The sequence below is a fragment of the Motacilla alba genome, chromosome 3, assembly GCF_015832195.1.
Source record: "Motacilla alba alba isolate MOTALB_02 chromosome 3, Motacilla_alba_V1.0_pri, whole genome shotgun sequence".
Classification (NCBI taxonomy): Eukaryota; Metazoa; Chordata; class Aves; order Passeriformes; family Motacillidae; genus Motacilla; species Motacilla alba.
The window spans coordinates 85932181-85955120 of record NC_052018.1 but is presented as its reverse complement, the minus strand read 5'-3'; the positions used below and the strand labels follow the sequence as shown (position 1 = coordinate 85955120).

The 22940-nt window shown below is 38.2% G+C and overlaps 1 protein-coding gene across 3 annotated transcripts in view; it reads right to left on the bottom strand.

Annotated features, from left to right (window-relative positions):
• BABAM2 (BRISC and BRCA1 A complex member 2) overlaps window positions 1-22940 on the bottom strand; it is a 161758-nt gene that overhangs the window by 57031 nt on the left and 81787 nt on the right. For all 3 annotated transcript variants that reach the window (XM_038132577.1, XM_038132575.1, XM_038132576.1), the window contains one exon: window positions 16821-16930. In XM_038132577.1, the coding sequence (XP_037988505.1) occupies window positions 16821-16930 (110 nt within the window). The remainder of the gene's footprint in view (window positions 1-16820; window positions 16931-22940) is intronic.

Sequence of the window (22940 nt, the reverse complement as noted above, 5' to 3'; positions counted from 1 at the left end):
TACATTGGAATCCTATGCTGAAAGGTGGAAGTGGTCAAGAAGAATGGAACTATCTCATCCTTTTATGAGAGGCAGATTTCCTGAAAAACTGTGTTGCTTGTTTTTAGCACCTGAGCTACACAAAGACACACTTCTCAAACATTAAGGAAACAGAAATGATTTGCATCTCTGCTCTGACTGACCTGACTACCTGAGAGTAGCTTTTTGTTAGAAATTAGCAATTGCAATATTACTGAAGAGGCTGGAGGTCATGGTTATATACATCACAAACTTTACAAGTACTGCATACTAATATCTAGATTGTTCCTTGTAACTAAGTCACCACTTTCTATTCTTCAAGACTGCCAAACCTGTGACATGCAACTGTTACCAACTGATTTAGCACATCCATAAGTTTCTAATATGATTGGCATTGTACATAATTTCAGAGCATGAAAGAAAAAATTGGTTGGGAAACATCTAATTTTCATCTTTCAACGTGACAATACATGAAAAATAGCATCTAAAATGCACAAATTTATTGCCTAAGTAAGTGACTTCAAAATCCATGTATTAGTTGGGAAAAAAGAAAGACGCCCAGGTCTTTACATGTCAAACTTACACTCCTGTGGATTGTGTAACACCTGCTCCAAACTGCTTTCTCTTTGGAGATCTACTTTGGAAAGTGACCTATCTAAAGCTGTTGCCAATACTTGGAAAAGGCCATCTAACCTTCAAGGAACCATGCATCTATTCAGAACCTGAAGAGCATTGATGCAAACCTGGCCAGGACTAAAAGTAACTAACTGTAGCTCTTTGAACCAAATGCCAGGAAAGGTTGAAACTTATGTCCATGGTTCTGGTTTCTCTAACTTTGCAAGAAGACATAAAAACACAGTACATGTAAAAGCAAGGGATGCCTGGAGAAAAGCTGACTATTCACTATTATTCATTAAATGTCAGGGTACATGTTTCATAATCCAAAGATACAAAAATTACTTTCATTTAAAATTTTGTACTTTGCCTTGAAAATCCAGGACTCTACTATCTGTCTACCAGGAAACCCCCAGAATTGCTCAATTCTAATGAATAATCTGGACCTGGTATTTTCATCTTTCTCTCAATGTAAATACACATTAAAGGGGAGATGAAACACGGACAACTCCAAAAGACCTGGAGAATAAAAGAGCAAAAGCTCCTAGTCAGGGAAAAAATACTTGCAAAAAAGTATTTCTATTAGTAAAGAACAAGATACATTTTCTGATTTGCTTGTAAAAAAAATGTAACTTTATTTAGTTTTGTTGAAAAAAAGCCCCCAAGCCCAAAACTCCCCCTCTTCGTATTACTTTGTATATGTTTTCCCTTTTTCATATGTTACTAAAGCTAGACAAACGAAAGAGATCTTTCTTACCCAACAGTTAATTCAACCAGATCATGTGCATATTTTCTACATGAAACAGTTTTAAATAGCCACAGTTCCGACTGTCATTGTGACTGGTATCCTAATCAAGGTGCACGTCTCCTCAGCAGGTACCGCAACTGCCCAGACACTGCAGTAACTTCAAAGGACTAAATTAATTCCCAAAAGATAGTTGTGTTTTTCCTTCCTAAGGATTTAGACTTGACACTGCATGTACAAAATTATAAACTGAACTTATCAAGGCCTACTGCAGTATTCTGAGGAGAACTGAATTTATGCCACGTTACAAGTGTAAGAAATGACAAATAAGGCATATCACAGGACCATAACATGGGCTGGAAGGGATTTTAAAGATCACCTAGTTCCAACCCTTCTGCCATGGACAGCCAGGGACACCTTCTACTAGACTAGGTTGCTCAGAGCCCCACCCAACCCGGCCTTGAACACTTCCAGGGATGGGGCATCCACAACTTCCCTGGGCAAACTGTTCTATACCCTCACTGTAAAGTAAGTTCAAAACTCCTTGAACATTATCACCTGAATTTCAGAACTACTTTCCCAAAAGCTCCGTATGAGTTCCCGTAACACAGCTTTACCATCCCCAGTCTTAGCTATTTTTGTCGCTTTAAGACAACTACAAATGCACAGAAAATCAAATTTTAAGTTGCAGATAGATTTTTCACATACATTCAATTTCATGGTACAATCCAAAATATAGATCCTACTACTCATTATATACTACTTGAGCTTTTTGAAAAGTTATGAAAAGGAAAAATTTGAAGTCATTCCCCTAGTAACACATAACAAAACCCATGACTTTCCCAGTGCTGATTTTATGATTACATAAATTTATCCAAAAACCTTTTTATTGTAATATCCAAGTGATAAGCAAACTAATTCTACTTCCTCCTCCATTCCAGGTGTGAATGAACACACTGACTGGAACACTTATACTTCCTCAAACTAATTATTTCTTATTTCCAAACAAAGGCATTTAGAGAGCCTGAAAATGCCACACAAGCAAAAATGATAGAGCATTTAAAAAGAAATCCCCCATAGTTCACATACTGGAAATCATCTCTGAATCATCACTGCCCTTCAGGCTTCCACATACCGTCTTTCACCTCCTTTAGTAGAATTCGGATCTGCCAAACCTGAAACAATTCTACTTTTGTCCTTCAGGATTGAAGAGTTATCCACTGATCTATTTGCTGGTATAATAAAACCAAAATCTGGGTTGAGAAACCACAAGATCAACTGTAAAATATTACTATGGTGGCTAACAACAGTTTCTATGTTATTAATCCAATCAGACAGGTCTATGCCTGTCATCTTTGCCCAGATTTGAACTCCTGTTGCCCAAGAGAATAGAAATTGGTGATGCAGGAAGAAATGCTCAACTGTACAGTATTATTTGCTTGTGGCTCAGCAAGCACTTAACCACATATGTGAAGCTTTGCCAAGATGTCCTCCTACAACAAAAGAACTTAAGAAAAAAAAAAAAAAGAGAACACAAACACAATCAGACAATCAGTAGTTGGCAGATTTTGGGTGGAACACTATTTACCTACTACTTGTTCTTAAAATAGAACCCAGTATTTTTACAGGTTTTAAGGACTGAATTACATTAAAAGGTCTTTTCTGCCTGCCTGAAGATACAATTTTAATCAGCTTGCCAACTGCATTGTCTATTTATCAATAGCTTACTGAGATACATTGGTGGGGTCAAAGCTCAAAAACATACCAAATTATTAAAAAGATCTTTTACGTAGTGGAAAAAAAAGTACTTCTACACATACTGAATTTTTAAATTTCCATTTCTTTAGAGTTCATAGCGCAAATAAGACCAGTGGAGATACTAGAGGAATCTGTATCAGTGCATCTAAGTGTGGATAGCCTCAGGACAGATAAAGTTAAGGCAGGGCAGTAATTGAGGAGGGTAACTGAGAAGACATTTTGCATTAAAAAAATTGACTATAAAAGAAAGAAAACATTTCTAAGTCTAGCAACATTTATCTGGTACAGACTGAGATTATCAGAGGGAGTCTCTATTTGCTTCTAGTTTCCAAACATGAAGTCCTTCTGACACACATGGATACAGTCACACATCCTGACAGCATTTGGTACTGTTTTATCCCAGAAGGGTACCAAGAAGATAAGCACATTAAAGTTTGCAAAAACATATATTCAGATTAAAAGACAGTAAACCATTTTATCAGTAGAATAGCACTAAGGAAATTGTGTATACTGTATTTCTTGCATATTTTCAAATCAAGCCTGGATAAAACTCCTAAACATTTAACAAAAAAATCCTTTCTGGTACTGTGGTAATTGAGACATGCAAGGGATGGCTTGTTGTCAAAAATAAGACAAATAAAATGCATTTTAGACATGAACCACCACTGTCAATTTGACCATGTCAGAAACGTGAGCTCTCCTTTAGTCCCCAAAAGAATGGTGAGAGAACGGTGCAGAAGACTTTCCCACAAAATCTGTCAGTTTCCTTCTGTGGCTTAAGAAAATAACTTCGTGGCACATGTATTAAAGGGGTATGCACATGCAGTACAAACATAACCTGCCCAAGAAGACTGCAGAAGAATAAAAGAATATGCACGCACATAAAAATGAAAAAAACCATCCCAAAGCATGTCCTTTAACAGGTCACTTGTACAAAAGACACTGCTGCTAGCACAGCATGCTTATAAACCCTCTACACCCCTACATTCTTGACTTTAAAGGGAGTCAGCTGTAGGACCCTGTTAGATATTAATTAACAAAAACAGGGAGTTGCCTTGGTGAAAAGTAAACAACATTCCAGTTGCAGAGTCTGATGTAACATGGGTGGTTACATATAGACTCTACCATTAAACTATTAAACAAAATATGCTGAACAGATTGGTAGATGAACAAAAATAGAATGCTAGACTTTCACAGCATTAGTATAACAAACAAAATCAGGATAAATCTATCCTTTTCCTAACATTTTAAGTGTACTCGGTTGTATGTGTAAAGTACTCAGTAATGCCAGTTGCATTGCCAGGATCATTCACTGCTAATGACTAGTGTTCTATTTCAGGGTATTTATTTACTTTTTAAAAAATTCTGCTATAGTATATGAAATTAAGAAAGGAAAATACAAATTAGCATCTGTGTATTGAAAAGGCAACTTGAAGCTTTCAGTACACAGAGCCAAAAAAATAAAGATATTTCCCAGTATTATGAGCCTTGGTGTTGCAAGGCATAACACCACCCATAATACTGACCCAAATTCTTCATTATTTGGTCTCATGCACTGCTCTAATTTATGTCATGCACCAGCTAGTCCAAAAGGACTATGCATTTGTGATGCTTGTCAGAATGCAGAAAACTCATGCCCTTGTTCCTCATGCTATCCCTTCACTGTGACAGCAGTGAGAGAAGAACTTAATTTAACTTTCTACCAGCTCATCATGACCTCCAGCCAGAACAAATCTTGGATAGCAATATGTCCTTGAGAACTCATCCATCCCTGCCGCTGGAGAAGCATGATGGGACTCACCAAAAAAGCCTCTGCTTCCACACTGCAGGACATGGCACACGGCTACTGACATTGTGCAATACTGCTACGACCAACTGCACAGCTTCGGTCTGAAGGGACATTTATGTTCCAAGGACTGGGACAACTGAGGCCTTGGGAGTCTCAGACTGGACTTTCAGAAGAGGTCCTTCACTAAGGAGGGTGGCAGAGCAGACTGGTTCCTCAGGGAGCCTGTAGGATCTCCACTGGAAGGTGCTCAGGACATGCACAGACTCTGCAACACAAAACCTGAGCTAGTGCTGGTGGCAGTCCCACGCCAAGCAGGAAGCCAGCCTAGAGGAGTTCCTTTGCAACAAAGAGCTCTATAACTGCGGTGTGAGAGCTACCACTTACTTGCTGCAAAAGAATTTTCTACAAAACCACTCCAGCTAGCCTGGGTTAAGGCACTTGATGTATTTTATGAATTGATGTGTCCTCCAAAATTTTAACACTATACTATGAAAAGACAGTAAAGAAATTTGTAGTAAGGAGAAACATCATCTTTTTAATGCTGAGATATGTAGTCTAAATAGAATACTGTCACAGAGGGGGAAAAATATTTTTTCAATTATATGCAGATAAATACAAAATAATGAATTGGTTTTGCTTTCACTATTGCATAAAAATCCTGAAGATTTCCCTCCTTTTATAAATGGAAACAGTTAATTCTGAAGAGAAATAATGTTAAAAAGAAGTAAAATAAACAGAGTTTTAAAAATTCATGTTAAAATGCTTTAAAATTAGGAACAACAAAGGCACTGGAATTGTAGACAACACTTAATGATTGTTCTGGACATGCACTGATTCTCTGTATCACACAATTAAAAGGGCTGCTAGGTTTTTATAGATCAAATGTTACCTAAACTTTCAACAAGACTTGCTTTGTCAGGATGTACATTCATCATTCAACTCTCCTTGCATTTTCTATGTTAATTGCAGGAAAAACTGTTACCTGGCATGCAAAAAACAGAGCCTCATTTCTCGAAAACAAAACAAATTTTCAGAGATGTGTGCAGAGCTGAAAATGAAGAGCTAAAAGAGAAACCAGAAAATAGAGATGGAATGTAAAGAAATAAAAACCCAATGGAAGGCAGTATGAGAAACCTAAGCGATAGGTAAATGAATGAAAATTAAAACAACAGGATTTGAGGAGGGACGAAGCAAATTACACATTCATTATAGGCACAAAAGAAACACAAGGTTTGAGCCATGGAACAAATTAGGAGGATCACTACATAATTACACATACATGTCATCTAACCATCTTCCCATTACAGAGCAAAAGAAAAAAACAAAATCTGGAAAGTCGACCAAAAACATGACCTGAAGGAACTACCTCCACAGAACGTCCCAGAAAGCCCTGCCTGCGTGGAGAGGTCTAGGGAAGAGCAGTGGGCACACACAACCTCCCAGGACAGACCGAGGTTGCACAACTGTTTGGGTTAATATCAAAGGCAACCTCAAAGAAAGGAAAAGGAAAGGAAAGCAAGGAGCAGCCACACTGAGGAGCAGAACTGCTTCGCACGCAGTACTTAACATATGGAATAAACAGTACTGAGGCAACACAAGGGAACAATTAGTCTAAACGGTTTTGTAAATATCTTGGACAAATACCAGAAGAGAAGAATACTGAGGAAGACACTGACTAATTCAGGGGAGGGAAGGGGCCTCGATGGCTTTTCTGGCCTCCCTCTGTCCTTATGTGCCCTGTATTTATATTTGAACACTTGCATTACCCAGCATATAGGCTATTTAAGGTCAGGAAAGCATTGCAGTAGCGCAGCTGCCTCCAGCAAGTAGTGCTTGACATCACTAAACCACACAGAAGAGCACAGCCCTTTCATTGGCTTCAACAGCAAATATCTGCAAGCAGAATTGTTTCGCTCTATTTGTACAGGTTTTTCCACTGCACTGTGGTGTCTGCAACTTCAGTACTGACAGAGTTTTGTCCACTGAAATTGTTAAACAGATGAAGTTTCTTCTCCATGTATTTTTAGAGGCCCCTGACCAGAAACCAGCTCAAAGAATTTAGTTTTAAAATCCAACTAAAAAGAATCTACACTTTCATTATCTTAATTTTCAGTTCTTGCCAAATTTAACTTGTCTTCCTCCATGGGTTGTTTGACACGTACTGCATGCACATACTAAATATCACACACAAGATCTCTCATTTAAATTCTGTAATATTCTTTGTTGACACACAAGTATGTTTTTCCAAACTATACATAAAAAGAGTCCCATTCATTAACACAATGGCCATATGATTTGTTGCCTATAATCTGCACTTTCATTTAAACATAGCTGAAGTTTAGTATTGTTAGAGGATGCCTGTGCCAGGTTCAAAATTCAACAAATCCCTGTGATTTTTTAAGGGGACTCTTCAGAGTAAAGCTCCTAGAAAAGAAGCTGTTGGGGAATCTGTTATCTAGGAAAAAACTATTCAATAAAAAAGTCTCGCCCTTGATAATGTATTTTATACATTTTCTCCAGGTAGGTCCAGTCACAATCAGCCAAGCCGCTTGCAGCAGTTAAGCAGTGGGACAGACTGTGATTGTCTCATATGCCTTAAATAAAATAAGCAGTACAATGAACCACATTCTTGACAATAATTAGGGAAAAGGAAACCCCCAGAAATTCTGTAGTCACATTTTAAAAATCAGCCATGATATATTTTGGGAAAATGGCATCTTCCTACAATGGATAGTTAAGGAGGTATTAATATTCCTTTCAAGAAAGCATCAAGTTTAAAATGCCACTGATTATTTGCAAGAAAGATGGGGGCAGAAAGCAAAGGAAATTGAGAGGTGATACCCAGTAGTACTGTGGGGTCAAGAAGTGTATGGGAAAAAGGCAAGTTGGCAGGGAAAACAGCCCTTCTGGTAATGTCAAAGAGTGCATGACAATCTTTTATCACACAAACAGTGGGGCCAAGACCCCTCCCTTTGTATTCTTTCTCCTGCCCATCAGATTCACCACACTCCTCAGCTCCTCTGCCATACTCCTCAATTCATGCTCCCTGTACTGCCACATTCCCTCCTGGAACATCAGTAACAGGAATGTGGTTCCTAGCAGGTACTACCAGCTCTCCCCAATGGGGGGATGGGGGGCAGAGGGAAAAGAAAACAGAGACAATCAAAACCGAGGTCTTTCACATATAACTTAGGTCTGTGTTCACACTTGTCGTGGGTTGTATCTGAAAATCCTAAACTTTTCATTTTCCAGTGGTCAGAGATTTGTAGCAATTGAATATGGCCATTTGGAAGCTAGCATTAAACAGTAGTTGAAGTTTTGTTAATTGTTTTAAATAATAAAACAGAAAAAGTCTGAAGACAGAACACTAATATGCAGATCACAATCAGAATGAAGTTCTCTGAAAACAAATGGCTTAATCACCATATTCAGAAAGCAAACCCCATATCCCAAATATGCAAAAATCAACTTCAAGAAAGCATACTTTGTTAAGATACCACGTTCTGTAGTGGTGGGTTTGCATTTACATCAAGAACTGGGAAAAATACCCACGCAGCAACAAAAGTGGGTTCAAAGTGTACTCTAGGAAATCTGAGTTTTCATAACTGCTGAATAAATGTGCCTTTCCATACCCACTGCATTTTCTGCCAAGATTCTAATTAACTCATTTAACTACTGCTTGACAGTTTTGGTAATTATTACCCAGTTAGAATGAATACAGTAGAATAAATAAATCTCAGGTCTGATCTGAAAGAAAAACCTTCCATGACCTGCTCGTGCCATGACCTGCTGGTGAACCAAGGAGGTCCCAGTTGACTAGACATCAGCAAATGTAATTACCATCTCTAAGAAGGATCAGAAGGAGGATCTGGACAACTACAGGCCTGTTAGGCCTTGTGCTGGGGAAGGTCATGGAGCAGATTACCTTGAGTGTCACCACATGGCATGTGCAGGACAATCAGGCGATCAGCATAACCAGCATGGGTTTATGAAAGCTGACCCGCTTCATCAACTTGGTCTCCTGCGACAGAGTGACCCGTTAAGTGGATGAGGAAAAGGCTGCAGATGTTGTCATTGACAAGCATTTGACATCACTTCCTACCAAACTCTCCTGGAGGTGCTAGCAGCCCATGGCTTGGACAAGTGCAGTCTTCACTGGGCAAAAAACTGGCTGGATGGCCGGGCCCAGAGAGTGGTGGTGAATGGAGTTAATCAAGCTGGCAGCTGGCCACTAGTGGGGTTCCCCAGGGCTCGGCACTGGGGCCAGTCCAGTTTAAAATCTTTACTGATGATCTGGACGAGGGGATCAAGTGCCCATGTTTGAATTTTCAGATGACACCAAGTTGGGCGGGAGTGCTGATCTGCTGGAGGGCAGGAAGGGTCCGCAGGGGGATGTGGCCGGATCAATGGGCTGAGGGCAGCATGAGGTTCAATAAGGTGAAGTGCTGGGTCCTGCACTTGGGTGACAACAACCTCTTGCAGCACTAGAGACTTGGGGAACTGTATCTCAAAGGCTGTCCAGTGGAAAATGACCTGGGGGTGCTGGTCAATAGCAGCTGAACATGACCCTGTGTGTGTCCAGATGGCAAAGGCCAATGCCATTCTGGTTTATATCAGACACAGTGTGGCCAGCAGGACCAGGGCAATGATTGTCCCTCTGTCCTCAGCACTGGGGAGGCCACACCTAGAGTGCTGTGGCCAGTTTTGGGTCACTCACTACAAGAAGAACATTGAGGTGCTGGAGTGAATCCAGAGAAGAGCAATGGAGCTGGTGAAGGTCTGAAGCACAAGCTATGAGGAGAAGCTGAGGGAGCTGAAGTGGTTTAGCTTAGAGAGAAGGAAGGAGGCTCAGGAGGGACCTTATCTCGCTCTCCAACTACCTGAAAGCAAGAAGCAGCCAGGTGGGAGTCAGCCTCTTCTTGCAAATAACAAGTGATGGGAGAAGAGGAAATGGCCTCAAGTTGCACCTGGGGAAGTTTAGATTGGATATGAAGGATATTTTCTTCACCTAAAGGATTGCCACACACTGGAACAGGCTGCCCAGAGAAGGGGTGTAGTCACCATCCTGAAGGTATTTAAAAGATGTGCATATATGGTACTTAGGGACATGGTGGACTTGGCAGTGTTGAGTTTACATCTGAAGGCAATGATCTCAAGGATACTTTTCAACCTAAATGATTCTATTATTAGATTTACTGATAAATTACCAGAAGCCTCAAACTTGTCAGGTAATTTTAAAATTTGATGCTGTCAGTAACTTTGAAGCACTTTTCCTCTGCAAGAGCAATTTAACTCCAAAGAGGCAGTCTTTGAAATTAAGTGTGTTTAATAACAGAGAAACTACTGCTTCAACTGTGATTTCCAGCAATCTAACTTTGTATCTAACTGCTGCCTTTTTTTTTAAGCAGAATTTAACACCAGAATGTTATCAGTGAAAGGAAAAACAAATTGGCCCCAGAAAAACTCCAAATTCCCCTATATATGAATTTTACCTGAACCAGATTTTTCCACTGCATTTTGAAGAAACACCTAGTCAGTAATTGTTTAGGTTAACATTTAACCACAGTTATGAGACCCTACTACTCCCATACCAAATGCCACACAATAAAAAGATGACACCTACAAATTTCTTTCATCAGCATAATTAATGTTACAGAAAACATTTCAAGGAATTCAAACTGTCCATACCATTGGTCCAGAGTTCTTTAGGACCCTTTGTTCCTGAAATGAATTTCCGTATCAAAACAAACAAAATCTAAGAAAGTAATTAAAAAAATAACCCCTATTGCAGATAGAGAGGAAGATTTCAAAAATACTAAGTACTGACCTAGCTAGTAATGAAGATGACAGCAACTTTCAATACTGTTGCCAGGATTAGTTTTGACTAATTGAAAGTGCCTTTGACAATCTCACTGTACAAAAATACAAGTCTTCATATGGGCAACAGTAAAGAATCAAGAACACATTAATGAATAATGTCTGATGTCCCCCCAAAAACTTACTTTGTTCCCTTTTTTCTTCATTATCACTCTTTGTAGGTGGATGAACATGCCTAGAGGCAGTGATATCACAATAAAATCCTGCAGAAGATATTTTAGTTGAGTACAGATTTATAATGATACTTAGAAACTCCTGTGTTGAAACACGGATTATTACAACGAAAGGTGGCATTCCCATGGCACATGACAACTAACATGATACGAAATTGGATGCTTAATTAGGGTAGCCTGAAATAAATTACATACGCACAAGTGAAAAAGGGCAACAAATTAATGGAAAGATTCAATCTAAAGGAATCAAATGGGTTTAAAATTTGTGAAATTTCTGTATACTATTCTACCCTAGTCAGAAGTATGCAGAGGGAGTTGAAGAGGGCTGTGTTGAATCACGTTTTCATTTTCTTTTGTAGTCTTTTACTAATGAATTTTTTTATATGTGTATTTCAACCATTCAAGACAATACTTTAAGTGATAAAGTGCTTGTAAAAATACTCCCTCCACCATCACATTACAGAACCGTAAACATACAGGGTGACACTCAGAGCCTGAGAAAATCCCTGGAAGACACAAACCCTTCCCAATACTCAGCTCTAAGTTTTGCTCTGAGACTTGAGCTCTGGATTAACACAAAAGGTACATCAGACCAAAAACTGTCCCATATCTCCTATAAAGAGAAAGTGGTACCTCATTACCTAGCAACAGAAGTGGTCCCACTGAACTGCCTCAAGTATTTCATACCTCAACAAATAGGTCTAATTGCTTAGTCTCTTAACTGACTTAAAAATCTCACTAACTGAGCCATTTAAAGACAGCATTAACATATCCAGCATTAAAACACCATTTAGATGATGGACACATAATCTTAGCTCTTCTACAACTATTTTCACTAATTGCTCTACAGCAGCTTCAGAAGGAAGAAAAAAAAAAAAGAACAATCAGTACAGTTGGAACACCTGGAATAGAAGTACAAGTCAATCTGCTTTGACTGCCAGTCCCAGTCTGTCCTGATCTCTTCTGAAGCTGTCAACACAGCATCGGAAGTTGGTAGCAGCAAAACAAATTATTTTGTGGACACAAGAAGAGTACATAGCAGCGCTAGGTTGGCAATCAGGTTATGGTACTGGCTATAGTTTCTGAAGCCTTGGCTGACAGGGGCAAGGCACACACAGCAGGCACTGGCCAGGCACCGACCAAACAAAGCCTAATGGAACAGAAAGCTCTGCAAAGCACAGCAGAACCGCCATTCCTTCTGCTTCCCATGTCTGCAAAGGGATTTGAAGAAGCCATGGACTGCTGGGGATGACTACTAACAATTCTACTGAAATCATCAATTCACAAGAATAATCACATTTTAGCATGCCAAATTGAAGATCTTCTGACTTCTATGAAGCAGACATATAAAAAGGCCTAAGCACAACCATTCATTTAGTGACTGTGTATTCATAATCTGTCTGAAACAGCAAGCTTCTACTGGAGGCAGCATGGCATGCCAACTTCAAAGGTGAAGCCCTTCACAGCTCCCCTGTGTCTCAAACATAGTAAGAGGCAGTACTTGGCAGTCAATGGGTAATAATCTATGGTTTTTCTCTTCCAACTCCCAGCAGAAAGCACAGGTAACAGACAGGAAACACCTCAAAGCAAACACATATTTAGTTTTCTCTTCAATTTTTTCTTCCATCAGTGAAAAGCACACAGGAACATTCAAAGCCAAAGAGTTCAGATCAGGTTCTTGTTATTCTCCCCTGCCTGTATGGGAAGGTTAAACGCAGTCACCGAACTCTGCATACCACCCTCAGTCACGAAGAACCCTCTGGCACAGCTCCCAGACCAGTAAAAAACGACCATTTCAGTCCCCAAAGCATGGAGCCTGATCCATTTAAGCAAAACAACTTCTACTGACAGCTGGTTTTCTTAGCATATTCACGTCTGTGTATTTATCAGAGAAAAGCCCTCCAGGACAACAGTGTTTATTGCAGGATTATTTCTGTGAACACAGGGAACACAGCATTCACTGAGCAACAGCATTTCTACCCTAATATAGTTTTTTCTTAAAATGTGAACCAAGATGAACCCATTTTTATGTTCTTTAGCATGGATGACTCACAAAAGAAAAAAAAATTACATACATTGAATTTTTTCTCTTAAGAAAAAAGCCCAAAAGCTTCTGATCCCCATTCATGTGTAGTATGCTGACACAAAGTTTTAAGAATTAACATAGAAATCAGCTGTTCAATCCTGAACTGATTCTTTGGATTTAGAGTCTAATGTCTTTTAATAAATGGAAAACAAAGATTTGATGGGCAGTTTTATTACAAATTTCCTTCCCATATGAGTATCTAGTATACTTTCACTAGAAAGGCAATTTTGAACAAGATGCTTTCTACCAACAGGTTTAGAGCCACTGTGAATAACTCAGGGAAATGTATCAGAAACATAAAGGGTAAATATCCCAGCAGGTCCTTATCATGCCCCAGAGCATGGCTGTGTGTACCTAGCTCAGCTGTATGACCCCCTTCCCAAAGCACAAAAGCACAGCAGCTCACAGCAGAGGATGGAGAGCATCCTGAGGCAAGTCCCCTGCCCTGAGGTGGGAGGAAGGGAAGGATAAGCTGGGGACACACTCATAGATGCTGACAAGCACCAATCTCTCAAGTTGTGTGGTCAGTCTATGTGGTTTCTCAGCTTACCACTTCCTACAGAAGTGTGCAGAAACTGTTTTATATGATACTACAGTAACAATGGTAGTTTCTTAAAAGCAAATACATCTCATAAATATCCCATGTTTCATCTTATCCTGGTCTACTGTTGAAATAATGGAAAGTAACTGTTATTGGCATCTGTTTATTGATAAAATGCAATAAAAAGTCAGAAGAATTATTAAAACTATAGAATGTAAGCTTTTTAAGCGACTGATTTCAAATGAAAGAAACATTAAAAGTTGCTGTTAATGTGTTTTGAAAAATAGTATTGAAATGAACTTTTCAAATTAGCATGTTTTAATGAAAGAATTAAACCAGGTATTGTTATGAATAGTCATTGATGAGATTTTTATAAATTAATACAAGTAATTCCCATCCCTAAATGTGGGTTTGGTTGGCTGATTGTAAGAACTGTACTTGACAATCTTGCAGCCAGACATCACACCATACAAGCCAATAAAGCACCAGTATTGACTTGAATGATCTTCAACTCTTCTCTACTGCATTTCTACCTGCTGCTTCAATATGTGAACCTTTTCAAGCCAATCAGTGTACTAACATCTTCACCCCAAACCTAAGAGGTGGACATTTCCCTGATATTGGAAATCTTTCTTACAGAGTCTATGACAAAGTGCAGTCAAAGTCTTAGTATTATTATGCCTACTATCAATTTAAAAAATAGAGCAAATGTGTTTTACAAAAACCCTTCAAAGCAAAAAACCTATATTCACATTCCTAGGCTCAAATTTGCTGACAAGATCTGTGGGTATGTATCATTTATAGAAAGGGCAATGTGGGAATGTCTGTTTATATGGCAGAGCACAAGAGCAATGAAACCTCCTGGGAAAGCAGGAGATAACTCACTTTACACAAACAGGCCCTTTTCCTCTTATTGCTCTACAAACCTGAAATGTTATTTCATATGTCAGGAAAACGCTATTCTTGTCCGCTCATTCTTCCTAATGTGAACACATTTTAGTGTTAGCAAAATAATTGTGGGAATTTGGCATTTTTCACATTTTGTTGAGTTCCTGGGAATGTTATGTTGGGAACTATCAACTATTACTTGGAACACCTCAAAATCTGCTGCATAGAAAAAATACACTGGTAATTTGCTTACATGGCTTTTGTAGATCCAATTACTGTGAGCAGCAGGAAAGATCTTTATAAGCAGAACACAATTCCAATGTAACATGCCATGGCCTCAAGTCATTAAACTAATCCTGAGGGCTTCTTGAGGCTTTTTATACTTTTGGCAAAAAGTACAAAGAAGTACACATTGTTGCTTCAGTTCCCAAACACTGGGTAGTTAAATATCTAGACTGCTAAACACAGCAGAGATTGGTTTTGGGGAAAAACAAGAGAGAACTGTATATTTGCTATTAAAACACAATTTTAAAAGCACTGGAAACATACTCATACATTTTTTCATGGCACATAAGAAAGAAGTAGCCAGTAGCATAAAGGAAGGTACAACAGCTGACAAGCAACTTCAGTAATTATGCATTATCAGTACCTAGATACTGTGATGAAAATGTTACAAATGCAGAAAGACAGATTGACTTCGATGAGATAAGTATCTCAACCTCAACACACAGATAATGTGACAAGGTGTGGCACAGAACTCCAGGGTTTACTGGCATGATTTTAACATGACTGCATTAGCTATAAATGACAAAAGTCATAAATACATCAGAATGTCAGACATATACCAACACCACTCAAGCATCTTTCTACTGTATTGCTCTACATCACGCATCTAAAATCTGATGCTCTTTAGGGCACTGAGAGAAAATGCAATACTTTTAGGAAGACAAAGACTTCCTTTGTATTGCTATTCTGCTAGGTATCAAGAGGTTAACATCTTTCTAAAGATACTGCTGAAAGCGGGAAAACACGCAACGTATTCATTAGCTCGTGGATGATTTAGACAGATATACCTGGGTGTCCTGAAACATACTTAACCATCAGCATGTGACTACAGCTGGAAATATAATGGAAACTAATGGCAGCCCATTTGCTTTTAAGAGTTCAGAAAAAGAATCCTTTGGAGCATAGAAGGATAATTACATATTTGACTACAATTATTCCCTCAACTGATGCTGACAAAAAGGAATGAATTGATGAAAAATTTGAAAACGTGAAAGCTACTAAACACATTATCTATGTGTTTGCACATGCACATGTAACCAACATTTTCTTGAAGTATCTCGGAAGTCTTATTAAGTCAAATTCTGTTTTTTATTTTCTAAACTGCATCCAACAGTTTATCCAGATCAATACTCTTGATCAAAATGTCAAGATACCATATTTCTTCATTCACACAAACTTTATCCCCAAGTTATTATAAAACTGTGTCAGTATTTCCCATCTTTCTTCCACACAGAAGAGTCATCACCAGTTCAGAGGAAAGTCAGCTGTCTTACTAGCAAAAAAACAACACATCACTGAAACAATGTTTGTTGTTTATACCAGTTTGAATGTGGTATACCTGAAAGTCTAAGCTGGCTATTTTTTAAGCATTACAAGACTGAAATACTGAAGGCAAGGAGATGCATTAAAACATTTTCAATTTCAGAAAAGAAATTTAATGAAAACACATAGATTTTTAGTCTCCAGTCTTCCATTTTAGGAGTAAAAATCCATTTCTCAGCAAATATGCCAACTGGTAAACGGATTAGTAAAGTTCAATGCTCTTAAAATGAAATATTCAGATATTCTGATATTCTCCTGAAAAAAGTAATTTACTAAAGCTGTAAATTCCAAAAGTATAGTTAACCAAGCCCTTTAGCTTCTACAACAATAACTTATTCAAATGTATTATGTTTATATAGAGAACTTACCTTTCCAAAAGAAAAAAAAAATTAAAGATTCCCCCCCCGACAAAAGCTGTCACTTTGTTGTACCATAGAAGGCATTCAAAATATACTGCCACAAGAACATGGTTTTCAGAGATTGTGATGCTAAAAGAATATCACATACAAACAAAACTAGCTGAGAGAAGATCTATCATTTCTCCACCATGTACACCCACACCCACCCACCCACACCCCCCCAAAGCAACCACTATAACTTTAAGCAATTTAAAGCAATAGTATGTTATCATCTAGTATGTTATCACACATATCAGGAAAAGACTGAAAAATGCTGAATGAGATGAAGTAGAAAAAACATTCTAGAAAAAACCTCTCACTCACTGTTCAATACGTGGGGAGAGGTACAGCTTAGGAAAAACCTGAGTAGCTTCTGCGTCCTCAAAACTAACGGAGAGGAGTGCAACATCTTCTCCAGGGTCTTCATTCACATCCTGTACATAGAAAAGCAATATAAAATGGTAAATAACAAACCAAATTATTTAAAAGCTTACAGATAAGAACTAATAAGTCAAATACAAATTCATTTAGGAGATGTTTAAGTGAAGAGTCAAAACTGTAACCATTGCAAAACAGGTCGCAAATTTATTCTTTCTTACTATACTGGCACTTTAAATAAATATTTTGATCTGCTTAATTTCCTTTTATGTATCAGAATCAAATTATTGAGTTCTGAAGTATACAGTAATATAGTTCTTCAATTCAGTGAACTATAAATTTCAGCAAAGATACAGATTTCATTTTTAGGAATTCCTGGCTTGACATCACATGCAAATGACAAAGAATTCTTTTAAAATGCTGTAATATCACTGAATTATGACCACAAATTCTGTATTTGTTATTTTTCAAAGTAGTTTATGATTCCAACTTTCTAGTGTATTGTATTCAACTCCTGTTGTGGATGAAAACATTTTTGCAATTAGAGATTCATATCTAGAAGTCACTGCCCCCCAGTATACTGCAAACTAAACCTATGCATTACTTTCAGCAAAGACTGCAGACTCCAGGAAAGTACTGTAGGAAAAAAAAAAGAGCATGCTTAATACAACTTAATGTATTCACAGTTGAGGCTTTCTTTATATCAGAACAATCAGTTACAGCTTTGGGATCATCTAGAACAAATTGTTTCTGGTTAGGACCTGATGTCCCTCCAATTCATAAATCACATCCAGTACCAAAAAGTGTATTTCTGCCACACACAACTTCATTTAAGCTCTTGACCTCTAGTTAGAAAGTAATGAGTTAGCAGCACAGTCACCTTCACTGACAGCAAATAATATGGTGCTACTTTCTGCTCACAAATAAATCTTCCAACATGTTTGCTCATATGTACATAGCAACTTGCCAAGATGCCTTTGTTCTTATCTGTTTTGGAAAAATAGGAAAGGAAATAAGATATGTACTCAAAGCATGATCAACATGGTGCAGAGTGCCCTGGTATGCTCGGTCCTACAGGCAGCTGTGAGGAAGGAACAGGCAAACCACTTAAATATTCTTAGGAGGCCCTGCCCTATGTGGGGAGAAAAAAAATTAAGTGACCGCTGAGTGGTTTCAGAAAGGCAATCTCGTGCCATTTGAAGCTCTGGCAGGATCGGAGCTGTTAATGTCCAGAGAGACAAGCTGTGTACCAGCTATTACGTGCAGAACACTACATGCCAAGAAACTTAGTGATAAGCTGGAGGGAAGAATGGGTCTTAAAAAAGCCTAATTGTCTTAGATGAAAAATGAGACAGAACTGACAGTGTTTTCTTAAATTCTGCCTTGGTGCGCTGCTCACTTCTGACAGATGGAAGAAAACTGTGCCTGTAAAATGGTCATGAGCACACTATGGCTGGAAATTAGAGCATGGTTTTAACCCTAAGTCACAGAACAACAGTCCATATGAGTGGTGAGCATAAACAATAGCTGTTGTCCTGCTGTGATCAGTGTATGGATGGCATTATGGGATGTGACTGCCTGTAACAGCAATGGATAGCATCTCGTGACCCAAAATGTTCCCTTAAGTGTTATGTTTTTAAGTGGTACTATCATCTGGACTAGAGAAAATAGAACAGATTACAAAACCTTTATCAACAAGACAAATAACAACAAAATATACCCAAGAGTACAATCTACCCTGACCTTTTCTCCAGTATGTCATGTATTTCCATCATTAAGGAAAAAATTAAATAAGGAACAGCTTTCAATCCTGAAGCTGACTATAGCATTAACTGGCTTTTGCTCAATAATTTGCTAATTGTCAATCAAATGAAAAGAACTATTAAGAGAGATTGAACAGCAACCCTTTTAATGCTAATAACAATTAAAAAGATTTTATTTTAATGGGCATTCTTCAAGAGATGACAGGTACATAAAATGGTTAGGTTGATGAGAAGCTCAATGTAACCCTGTGATGTGCACTTGCAGCTTAGAAAGCCAACAGTATCCTGGGCCAGATCTAAGGCAGTGCTGCCAGCGAGACGAGGGAGGGGATTCTGCCCTCCTACTCTGCTCAGCTGAGACCCCACCTGTGTGCTGCATCCAGCTCTGCCATGGACAGTAGATTCCCTCTTTAGTCTGGCATTTATGATTAGTGCTAAAAGTAGATGTGCACACACAGCTTGACACCACGTGTAAGACCAGTCTCTGGAATACTTTCAGGTGCTTACTGACTGAACAAAGTCAAAACAAGAAAACAGAAAAACCTAACTCCAAAACAGACTAGGTGAATGCCACTACAGCATCCATTAACTCATATAGTAATATTACATTGTATTTTCTGTGCTCACTAGTGAACTTCATATGAAGACTCATGCTGGGGGGAAAAAACCCACACAACCACATAAATAATCTCTGTATCTTTTCATGTTAAGCAGCAGTGAAATGAAATGTGCAGTAAGAGCAATAAATTGAGACATATTTTTCCATTTACAAAAATATATACAACAAACATGACTGCAACTCCTGCTCCCAGCAGAGCATCGTTATGTTCATACAGCTACTGTCCAACACAAATCCATGTAAAGAAATTGGCATTCTTCTGTAACTACCACTTTTCAAATGGATGCATATTTTCAGCCCTGAGAAACAAAAATTGTTACTTAAAAAAGACCCCAAACCAGCATTCCTGTAGGTTTTAAAAGAAAGAGAGCAGTAACACCATGAAGCTGCTCAACCTTATCGTTCAGGTGGCCACAGATTTACAACTAACTCCCTTCTATCTGACACCATACCATTTATTCCTTTCAGCCTCTGTTACTTTTATTTCTGGAAGAAGCTGCTTGCTAGAACTGCATTTGACACTGGTGTATCTGTTAGAGCTGCCGTTTATAAAACCAAACCAAAACCACATGTCTTACAGATAAACTGTGGAAAACTTTTCAGCTAATAAACTTTTTTGATGTTGTCTGTGCCAGTTACAACTTAACCCTTTCAGTGATCTCTGTCCAGGTCATCTATAGAAACCTGTAAGTGACTGGGGGAGAAGATGGAACCTTTTAATACCAGGCCATGCCATGTGCCCAGAACAGGGGCTGAGATCTTTTCACTACACCACAGTGTCCAAAGGCAAATGTTGTTTTAATGCTTCTTATCAAACTCTGCACAGACAGCATCTTCCCTTTTTACCACTTCTGCACATGTATTTATATCAAAGAACAGACCAGATCTGAATACAGCAGCAAAGTAAGGGTCACCTCTATTCTTGCTTTTCAGCTGGATTAAAAGATAGAGTGACATCCAACTACTTTGGCCATATTACACCCTTTTAGGAAAAAAAAAAAAAAGAAAAAAAAAAGAATCTGCTGCACTAAAATCACATCTCATTTTTCAGTATTTAAGCACCCATGCTTTTTCTTCTTATAATTTGTATGTAACTTATGACACAATGGATGCTTTTATTAAACAAATTAATTTGATATTCAAGAAAAACTGATTTTGTAAGAATGCAGAATGGCTGTTTTCTATAAATGTTAAATTTCAAGATTAGAACAGTCATAATAAACTGCCATTTTACTGCCAAAATAAAAGTGCCATTTCATACTCACAGAACTTTTTCTACACAAGACTTTACAGAAAGCATTATTAAAATGAACTTGTAACTGAACAGAGAACTCATTCTGGGCCACAGGAATTTTGAGGTTTAAAAACTGAATGTAAAAATGCTTGAGATCATCAGTTAAACATGTGATAATGCACACCTATTAATTTTTCCACAACACTCTCATGCCTGATAGTAAAAAAAACTGAGCCTCTAGAACACTGCAATGTAAAAGAACCAAAACAGATTTTCATGGTGCCTTTCTGCCACCTTGCTACTCTGCCTTTTTTTCTTTTAATATTTTTCTCATTTCTGAAAATGTCCATTCAAATCAAACATTAAAAAAATGGATATACCCCTTAAAACTGAAAATAGTTTTCTTTCTCAAGAACTGCAAGGGGTTTCCTTTGTTTACAGAATACCTTGCACAATGGAACCTCATCCTTGTCAAAACTTCCAAAGCAACGTGGTGAGAAAAGAATGACAACAAAAAAATCTAGACATTTTAAAGCCATAGGCTTTTTTTTTTTTTATAGAAACCTAGCAACAATTTACAAAAATAAATACAACTTTTCATAAATAGAAAACTCATGGTATTTGATTTTAATTCACTGTTTTTCTACTTAGCCAGTGCAGAGGAAAGGTTCATTACATATGCATTTTCAAAAGTATGCATTTTGTCAAGAACTAGAGACCATGTGAAAATATAAATGAAGAACAGAAGAGATGAAAATGGAAGTCTGAAGGCATTTAGAAATTTTTCTCCCATATACTTCATGAAAGGACTTTGAGTATCACAAAACTCCAAAGAAAAATTTAAATTCTATTTCCAATTGTATCAGCACTGTGTTAACAGCCATTTGTTAGCTTTCATTTCTATTAATCTCAATTTACATTCAAATGCATGTTTTAATGTTTACAGCTGCTGTCTTTCCAAGATCCTATATCTTTTAACAAAGTTAGTAGGAGTTGTTTATGAAAATTACCATCAAAACCACTTTAAATACACTATCCAAACGGCATTGTTTTCTCATATCCTACCTACTGTAATTGAAAACTGGGAATTTACTGGAACTGACAATTTATTATGAGTCAGATGGTTGATAGCCAGGCCAACCAAAACATCTGCTCTGCACAGTCACAACTGCTATAACCCATTTCCTCTTGTGCCTGGAGTCCTACCAAGTTGTACATTAGAGTTCCTTTTCCTTAAAGATGCAGAGTATGGAAAATCAGTTATTACCTTTTCTTCATTATCAAAAAAAAAAAAAAATTGCCTTGCAGCCTCTGACTAAAGTATACTTTTGAGAGGAGGTAGTTCTCTATTTGGCACACAGGTACAATTCCCTGCCCCAAACAGTAATGCTTAAAGTGGTAAGTGACTTCACTCTTGTCCTGGGCAGTAGCAGGACCATGAAAGGCTCAGGAGGGAGGGGGCATGAGACTGGGAGGAGAGCATGAAATGGGGTGATGCACAGATCAAAGATGTGGCATTGAGAGCCTGGTTTAGTGTGATTAACCCTAACAAAAATGAGAAGAAAACAAGCTTTGAATTTGGTAGAAAGGATCGGAAAGTATGTGCAGGAAGAGTATTGGCATGCTTTGTGGAGGACAAGCAGCTTCTGACCCTGGGGACAGCAGGAAATAAGGGAGCTAGACTTCTGGTAAGGCTGTTAAGTGTGTACTATGGATATCCACAGCAACTTGTGTGGGGATAAAAGTGAGGGAAGAAAGAGAACACAAACTGTTAAACCTACTGGATGTTCCTTTCAGAAATGAGACGCCTCACAGATGATTGATATTGTAGATGCCTCCCAACAATATGGTGAGGCCAAATCTGCTTCAGGAGGGAGGTTCCCAGTCCCAGCTGATTGCTCCTACTTCTTGCTGGAGGCTTCGCAAGTCTTCAATAGTTGTTTTTGTGGTATGACTAATTGAAGGAATGGAAAACTCGAACAAATGGGGAAGGGATTGCTTAAGAGAAACACAGGATAAACTTACATGATGTGGTGGAGGTTGTTGAAGGAAGGTGAAATAGAAAGGCAGAATATAGATGAGAACAGAATGGAGTGAGGAGACCTTGATCTTAGCATCTGCAGCCAGCTTATACTAAGTGGGTCTTTCAGCAGACACCTACTTGCCTGTGGTACCTCTCAGCCCTACCAAGTCAGTCAGCTTCACTGAAGATGAGTGAGAAATATATGTTTCAGGATCCTTTCTGAAAAAGGAAAGGTCTTCGGAAGAGAAATGCATGAGAGTAACATGAATTCAGAAATTTAATTTCTTACGGTCAAATTTAATTCATGAAATTCTGCATGATACATACCTGTACCCTAAATATTAACAACTGATCAAAGAATAATTTGGTTTTGAAGCTGAAATGTGAATTACACCAGAGAATATACAACACTGTTCACTTCCTTAGT